This window comes from Anser anser, assembly GCF_964211835.1.
Source record: "Anser anser genome assembly, chromosome: 16".
NCBI lineage: Eukaryota > Metazoa > Chordata > Aves > Anseriformes > Anatidae > Anser > Anser anser.
In genome coordinates this window covers 889,506-897,979 of record NC_139737.1, presented here as the reverse complement: position 1 = coordinate 897,979, position 8,474 = coordinate 889,506, and the positions used below count along the sequence as shown (strand labels likewise).

The window sequence follows — 8,474 nt, the reverse complement described above, 5'->3', positions numbered from 1 at the left end:
GCTGTCCCCGCCCCCCCGCCCCCCCCCGGGCCGCCGCCCGCCCTTTTTGCTGCGCGCGGCGCTGGGGCCGCGGCGCCGTGACGGTGCCGGTGACGTGAGCGCGTAGCGTGCGCGTGACGTGGTCCCGGGGCAGGCGGGCGGGGCCGGTTTGAACGCGGGGGAGACGGGGCCGGAGCGGGCAGGTAACGGGCGGGGAGGGGCGGGAGCGGGGCCGGGCCGCGGGGAGCGGAGCGGGGCCGGGCCGGGCTGAGGGGAGCGGGGAGCGGGGCCGGGCGGCGGGGAGCGGAGCGGGGCCCGGCGTGCGGCCTGCAGGGCCCGGCCCCGCCTGCCCCGGGCGCGCCCCTCAGCCGGGCCGCGGCCCTCAGCGGCGCGGAGCAGCCCCGGGGCCGGGCAGGGCCGGGCCGGGGGAGGGGGCGCGGCCGGGCCCCGCTTTGTGCCGCCGGGGCCGGGAGCGGAGCGGGGCCGGCGCCTGGGCAGGCACCGGGAGGCGAGAGGTGGTCGGGCTGCTCCCCCCCCCTTTAAGCGCCGCCGTTCCGGTGGAGCGAGGCCGCCCCGTGGGGCTGACGGCCCGGTTGTGTCCCGCAGAAGATGGCGGTGAACGTGTACTCCACGTCGGTGACGAGCGATAACCTGAGCCGGCACGACATGCTGGCGTGGATCAACGAGTCCCTGCAGCTGGCGCTGACCAAGATCGAGCAGCTCTGCTCAGGTGAGGGGGGCCTGGGGAGGGGAGCCCCGGCCGGGTGGTGCCCGGGCTTGCCGGGGTCCACCTGCCCCGTCCGAGCTGCCCGTGCCGGCCTCCGCAGCCCCAGGTTGGGTGAGCTGGGGGCAGGAGCAGGGCCGTCGTTAACGTTAACCTGGCATCTGCTGGTGCAGTCTGGTTACAGCTGGAGCTTCTTCAAAATGTTTTTTTAGCACTGTGTTGCTAAAAAAAAGGTGTGTTCTCCAGGTTCACTGCGGCATAAACAGAGTAAGAAGGGATGGGGGCTAACGTGCATTAAAGACTCTTAGGAGAAGCTGTTTTCTTGTAGGGACTTCACTCTGATGGGTGTGTTAAGCCTTGCAAGGATGGTAAGTAGCGTAAACAAATGTGATTTCTTATGGAGGAGAACCACGAGGAGGTTTGGGAAGTGCCTAAAGGCTCAGGTTGGGCGGAAGGAGAGGCGTGAGGGAAAGCGTCCTGGTAATTCTTGGGCTCACCTTGAGGAATTTGCAACTCCTTTTAGTGAACTGCTCTTACTAAACTGCCCTTCCATCAGGCAGTGGGACCCCAAGTTAGTGTGGATTGAGCTGACTTCAGCAAAGATGAATATCTGATATCTGTGAGCAGAAAAGGGGAAGTGACTACGCTACGGAGATGAAGTCACATGTCATCACAGGGAGGAGTGTGTGTGTTTGTGTGTGTGGGAGGGCACTTGTAGGAATGAATAAAAAATAATAGTGTGTGGAGTAACAGCAGAAAAAAAAAACCTAAGGCTAAAAATGCAGCCTAGGTAGAAGATGGTGATTTGAATAACTGCAGCAGAGAGATGAAAGGGAGTTGGTGAAGAGTGGAAGCGTGTCTCATACGGTGAGTTTGAGATAAGATGTTGCTCAAAGAACGAGGGATGTGGAAATTGGGAGCTGAGTAAAAGGAAAAAGCTTAAAATAAGTTTGGAACTGTCAGTATGTTTCCAGTGCCTGCAAAAATACTCCCAGCCTCTGCAGGTGTGGAGGTGGCTTTTACTGTCGCAGGCATGTGAGAGCAGAGGTTTCCAGGCTTTGCTACCTTTGGTAAGGGCAGTATTGACAGCAGCAATTTGGGGTTGCATAAATGCACAGATCATTTTGGCTTGTGCTGTGTATTTTCTTTTTTTTTTTAAATCATGCTTACTTTACAGATCACAAGTTGTTTTGAGATGGGAAATTTCTTTCTTTGTGTTAGTGTATGAGCAGCAATCTTGCAGTCACAGGTGAAAGTGGGAGCTCCAAGCAACCTGCTAAATATCTTGACAGAACGTGGGTGGTGCGGGACTGTTACCCCTGCCTGAGATGAATAGGCCAGTTCAGGGCAGCATCAGGGTGTGTTACTGCTTGACCTTCTGTATCTCACAAAAAAAGGCTTCTCATATAGCTATTGGATGTTTTAGGGCAAGGCTCACGTTACTCTCCTGGTGCACTTAATTCTTTGATGTCCTGGGGTGGGAAATAATGCTCAGAATTTGATGCGTGTATTTTCAATGGCACACAGTTGCAGATCATCACTGTAAAGTGATAAAATACAGTTTTAAATATCTTTCGTTAGTAGAGGTGTACATTTTATAAAAGCTCACTCTTCGGAGGTGGTTGTCTGCTCGTTGTAGCTGAACTGAATCCTGCTCTTCTTACAGCCAGAGCTGAATTGAAGGACACGAAGGAAGGATTTAAAATGAATGGAAAGAAACAGTCTCATATCAGTTCTTTGATTAAAGTTTGATTTAAATATAATTCAGCTTAATTTGGCCTCTTAACTTGGAGAGCCCCTTGAATTTTGTTTATGTTCTGGTTTTAGTAAGTAAATAAGACACTATTTTGATGATTAAATATAATTTTTTAGAATAATTCTTTTTCTAGTTCTGTTAGTGTTGATGAGAATAGATTACATGCCTGTCAGATGCATGTAACAGATCTGTACTGATACCCATGAGTAAAGGAAAGCCAAATTACGTTGGATTTTTCTCTGGGAGTTATAGAGGCGCTGTTGCTCTTCTTCATGAGACCTGAAGCCATGAGACCAAAAGTTTAGTTCTACGGTTCCCTTAAGCTTATTTACAGCCATGCTGCACCAAAACAGATCAAAGGGTTCTGTTATCTTGCTGTTGCTGCCTTTAAGGGAATGTGTAGCTGCGGAATGAGTCAGGTCAGGTTGCTGATCTGACTGAAAAACAGCTTGTGTAGGCTGCTGAGGTGACTTGATTCATCCTCAACCGTGTGCTTCTCTCGGCAGGTGCTGCGTACTGTCAGTTCATGGACATGCTCTTTCCGGGTTCTGTAGCGCTCAAGAAAGTGAAGTTTCAAGCAAAATTGGAACACGAATACATTCAAAACTTCAAGGTTCTACAAGCGGGTTTTAAACGAATGGGTGTTGACAAAGTAAGTTGGATTGTAACTGATTCTCCTTGCTCTTAACACCCAAGTAGATGGAATGTACTTTCAGATCTGGAGCTGAATAAATCTGGGGACAGAGTTTGTTTTTGGCTTGCAGATCTCAAAAGTTTTGGCTTGCACTGGGGTCCTCAGTTGTATTGGTACAATCTGCTTTACTCCAGCTGAGGTTAGGTGTGCATTTCTTAATGATGGAGATGATTTCTTCCATTTTAGTTCCGTACAGCTTCTGTAGCACGGACTAATGCTGAAATTTGAGATAAATTTTACTCGAGCTTATATACTACAAAGATGGTTCAAACAGTGTGTTCCCATAAGCTATTGGTATGGTAGTCTTAAGGATTTCAAATTCCTCTTTACAGGTATGTGTAACTTTAAACTGGTGACAATGAGATGTAAGTTTTTTCGTAGATCAAGTGTGTGTTATGCTTATGGAAGCGTGCTTTATCTAGTTATTAGTTACTGATAGCATGTTTGGTACAACGCAGAACGTTCCCTTGTTAAAACTTCTGATTAAGAAGGCATCTCGTTCTTTGTTGGCTAACAGCTTGAACACGTGCTTGGTTGGTCTTATACCTTGGGGAAGGAACTTGTGCAGCCTGCCCAGAACTGGGCAGCTGTGCCCAAAGTGCCAAACGATCACCTAACAATAATGACTCCCGGCCACTGCCAGGCTTCACAGACTGAAAGCTTGTGGCCTACAGACAGATCTTCACAATTCGCTGCTTTTGTAGTAATCTTCCTCGTTCCAGAGACGCTGTAATAAACTAAAAAGGTGATGTTTAAACCTTGTAGCAGTTCTGTGTGAGCAGGCTATGAAATTGGTCAGCAGTTCAGGTATATGAAAGCTAGCACTGGGTGAGCCACCTTCAAATTTACAGATAAGCTTTTTCAATGAAACTTGATGCAGAAGAAATCTTGCTGCAGAACTATTTCAAGTTAGTTCGGCCCTCACAGTGAAACCAGATTTGTTTTTAATTCCTAATTATTAGGAAAAAATCTGTGTTATATACAGTTATGTCTATAGAGAAAATCCTCCTTGGACTGCATAAAGAATTGCATTTGCTTATTATTTTAAAACTTATGTAGTAAGAAAGAGAGGTTCTTTACCCTTAAAACAAGTTGAATCTTTTTTTTTTTCAGATAATTCCTGTGGACAAACTAGTGAAAGGAAAATTTCAGGACAACTTTGAATTTGTTCAGTGGTTCAAAAAATTTTTTGATGCGAACTATGATGGGAAGGAGTACGATCCCGTTGCAGCCCGACAAGGCCAAGAGACAGTAGCGCCAAATCTTGTTGCACCAGTTGTGAACAAACCCAAGAAATCTCTCGGTTCTGGCAGTGCAGGTAGAGAAGACAGTTAAAGATTCTCTAAATCATTAAAAACTCTGGGGGAAATGAGACTGGGTTGCTAATTAAAATCAGTGTATGAAACTGTATTATTTTGCAGCTTATTTCTGAGATGCTAGGCTTCAAACTCTGAACCATGCTTTCGTACCCGGTTATCTTGGAGCTACAGAAAGAGAAAACAGCTAGGATTGCTGCCAAGACGTGAAAGAAAATGCACGTCACATGGAGTAAAGGAGGAATACTTCATATACGAAAATGTCTTCAAATTTTTGCATGCTTGGAAGGGGGACAGTACTCTTAGGGCAGGAAAAAAGGTGCGCTAGGAAGAGCTAATGCTAAGTCAATCTTGCAGCCCCACAGAGGCCCATCGTTACACAGAGGACCCCAACGACTGCGAAAGCTGGGACTGGAATGGTGAAAAAGGCTGCAGGAGATGATGAATCAGCAGGATTGATTGAGCAGGTGTGTTGCCAAAATGGCCTTCTGAACTGCCCTGTGCTTTTATGCATATATATATTTTAATAGCATGAAATGACTGTGTTAGGGAGATAGCAGAAAGAGATCTGTATCTACTAAGTTCATTTGGAATCACTTAATCAGGAGCCTTTGTTATAAAGGTTTTGCTCTCCTGATAGGAGCAAAACCACTTATGCAGTACATGAGCGCCCAGGCATTTAAATCTAGTATGTGCCATATCACACATAGCATTGTTTTTAAGTATTTCCACAGCTGTGTTGCAGATATTGCAGCATTCCAACTGAGCTATGAGCAGCTGCTACTTCAGTGAAATACTGAACGTAGTACAACTAAAACTGCCCTCAGTGTGAGAGAGTTGTCTTGAAGGAATGTGTTAGCAAAGAAAACTGCAGGCAGTTAAATTTTTACCTATGTCATGTACTAAGCCTTTGGAATTTCCAAGTGGTATTGCATGTGTTGGGTTGGGTGTTTATTCTGGAAATACTATTATAATTTAAGAAATAGACCTTTTCTTCCTCGTAAGACCTCCCCCTGCCTTTCTCCAGTATCTTGGTTATTTCTGAAGTGCTTTGCATATAACCACCTTTCTGAGAACTTTGGGGGTCCTGCCTTTTGAATAGATGCTACTGCCTTCTCTTTGGTGGATAAACTATCGTTGATGTCCTGTGACAGATCAATGTATTGAAACTTACTGTTGAAGATCTGGAGAAGGAGAGAGACTTCTACTTTGGCAAATTGAGGAACATTGAATTGATCTGCCAGGAGAATGAAGGGGAGAATGATCCAGTATTGCAGAGGATTGTGGAAATTCTTTATGCCACAGATGTAAGTAATCTTGTATAAATTGTATTGCATAGTTCTCCCTGCACTGCGCCTTGTTACTGGGAGCTGGTTTGCTTTACAGTGCTCCCCCTTTCTACTTTCTTTTCTTTAGGTTTATGACATAGCTTTTTCCTGCAATAAAGGAACAGATAACATAATTATAGTCAGGCAACAAACAAGATCAGGCTCTCATGAAGAGTATATAACAAATAGATCAAAGATGAGGAAAATAAGCCTACTGTAATTTATCTTGACACTGTAAATGGTTGACTTAAGGGTACTTCCTTTTCACTGTTCTAAGTATAAATAAATACATTAAAGGAGTGTACAGAGTAGCTGGGAACTGGTTTAACATCAGTTTTTCATTAAAGCACTTGTTTTATCCCCTTTCAGGAAGGCTTTGTGATACCTGACGAAGGAGCACCGCAGGAAGAACAAGAAGAGTATTAACAGACCACATACTGTACCAGCAGAGCAGCAACATCAGAATTCTTTGCCCCAGATCATGTGCTTAACTGTAAAATACTCCACTTTATTCTTAGAGGACTCACTGGTTTCTTTTCATAAGCAAAAAAGTACCTCTTCTTAAAGTGCACTTTGCGGAAGTTTCACTCTTTTTACAGTGGGTTTGAGTTAGGAGCTCTTTCTCACTTTGTAGCAGAGCAGTATTCACATCTAGGTGGTATATTTAGGGAGCAAGAGGCTGAATATTTGGAACTTGTTGCAGAATGGTTTGCTGGTAAAACACTGGTTTGTGGAAAGACTCTTTTTGTATCTGAGGTGGCGTGTAGTAGAGAACTTAAAGACTCTGACTCACAGAAAGATTGAGTTAATGTGAAATTGCAGCACAGAAATTATAATAAAATGCCTTAAGAGTATTTAATATGCTTCCATATGCCAAATTGAAGTAATGTGACAGGAGATTTTATGTGCTTCATACTGGGGTAGACGCTTGTTTAACTCCATTCACTGCTGTCTGAGAGGCCTTGCATGGCAGTCTCACTTTGTCAGCAAGTGCTCAAAAGGGGCTATTAAAACAAAACTTCATTCCTATGTAAAGCTGCTTACTGAGTGATTAGTTCTCGATGAAATAGGCCTTAACGTTGCCTGTCACAAGATTAGAGGGAGTATGAACAGCTGAGACACATAAATTACCTTGAAGAGTGCTAAAGCCTTTTTCTATGGCATTGTGGCTAATGACTTTGCCAAAACGTACTGTGTTTTCTGTTTAAAAACAAATCAAAAAACAACAAAAAGCAAAGGGCATCCAGTCTTACTGCCTAAAAGGTTCTTCAGAAGTAATTTTCTTTTCTGGCTCTTGTTTCTATAACTGTTTATTTTTGTTGGTATGCTTTTTGGTCTCTCACTGGTTCTCTTCTCTTTCCCATCCCAAGGAGTGCTATCAAACCCAATGGTTGTAACGGGACTTGCACTGTGCAACTCTCTTAGAATGAAAATGAATTGAGCACGTGAGGATGATTTTGTCCTTTTTTTTTTAAACCAGGACGTATCTAATAATAATAATACTTGCCACTTCACTAGTTTTCTGGGGTCAAAACTAAAAGATGCTGGCTAACAGAGCTAATGTTCCTGCAGAAAATACAGTACTGAGACTAACTTAAATATTAATATTTAAAGTACTTTCTTTAACTGTCCCTCTTTTTTGCTATCATGCCCCGCGTTACTGTTGTGTTTGGCAAGATCCTGCAAGACTTCTGATTCCCCTTCACTACTGAGATTGATCAGTCCTGTTGTGCTTGTATTCATTTGTTCCTGGTGGTAGCTTGTCCTAAAATGTGTGTAGGAGAGCATTTTATGGTAATTGTTGTGTAGTGCATGAATCTTTGTGAAATTCAGAGAAAAACCCAAATTCAGTGAATGCCAAAAAATGCAAGTATCTAGCCATTGTTTAAAATTGCAGTGGTGCTATTTCTCTTGTGGCCTTTTAGACTTTTGTTGCCCTAAAACTCCATTTTACTGAGAAACCATATTTGACTCGGACTTCTCTTGACAGGGTTTTTCTATTTTACGCAGTTTCTAAATAAAGTTCTGTATTTCAAGAGTGTCATGTCTGCTGGAGTCTCTCATACTTTCAGATATGATTAGGCAAAGCTAGAGATCGTGGTGGTTTACGTTATGAAGCTTGCAGGACCTGGAATATCTGCTTTCCTTCTCTGGTCCTACTTACATTCATTGCTAACCTGAGCAGCAGCAATATTGAAATTTTCTTTGGAGTGTGCTGGGGGAAAACATTGCTTGAGTTCTTTTTTCTTTTTTCCCCCACAAGTGGATGAAATGTGAGTGTATTGTTGACTTCCTCCTAATGGTGTAAGAAAGGGGCTGGAGAACAGGAATGCCAGTGTATGACTAAAGTGTTTTTAAAACTGCTAAAACACTGGTTAGTAGTTATTTATAACTAATAGAGGGTTGGATTTAGATGATCTTTAAGGTCCCTTCCAACCCGAGCCATTCTGTGGTTCTATAAACAAATAATGTTAATTGCACCTGTCACCAGTCTCTAGTAGTTGACTTGTTTCCTTTGGATTATGTTTCATAAATGAGCTTAAATGTTACTCTTTCAGATGTATGCGCAGACCAGCTTCTTCAGAGAAGTGCTTATGTGATGTATCTAACCTTGAAATTGGAAGTGGTCCCTGAAGGGCTTCTCTGTCATGCTGGAGAACACCCTCCTGGCCTGCCC

The 8,474-nt window shown here is 44.2% G+C and overlaps 1 protein-coding gene across 1 annotated transcript; it reads left to right on the top strand.

The window, feature by feature from the left end:
* The first annotated feature begins 31 nt into the window (after nt 1–31).
* On the top strand, nt 32–7,838 carry MAPRE1 (microtubule associated protein RP/EB family member 1). Its single transcript, XM_083802020.1, has 7 exons — nt 32–182; nt 586–709; nt 2,966–3,111; nt 4,267–4,471; nt 4,827–4,936; nt 5,624–5,776; nt 6,167–7,838. Exons 2-7 carry the CDS (start codon nt 589–591, stop codon nt 6,221–6,223), a joined length of 792 nt encoding a protein of 263 aa, XP_083658146.1. The 5' UTR covers nt 32–182; nt 586–588; the 3' UTR covers nt 6,224–7,838.
* Nucleotides 7,839–8,474: the final 636 nt, after the last annotated feature.

Coding starts and splice junctions, on each gene's coding strand:
- MAPRE1 (XM_083802020.1), top strand. CDS start 589: ATGGCGGTGAACGTGTACTCCACGTCGGTGACGAGCGATAACCTGAGC. Junction 4,472..4,826: donor TCTCGGTTCTGGCAGTGCAG/GTAGAGAAGACA, acceptor TCAATCTTGCAG/CCCCACAGAGGCCCATCGTT. Junction 5,777..6,166: donor AAATTCTTTATGCCACAGAT/GTAAGTAATCTT, acceptor ATCCCCTTTCAG/GAAGGCTTTGTGATACCTGA.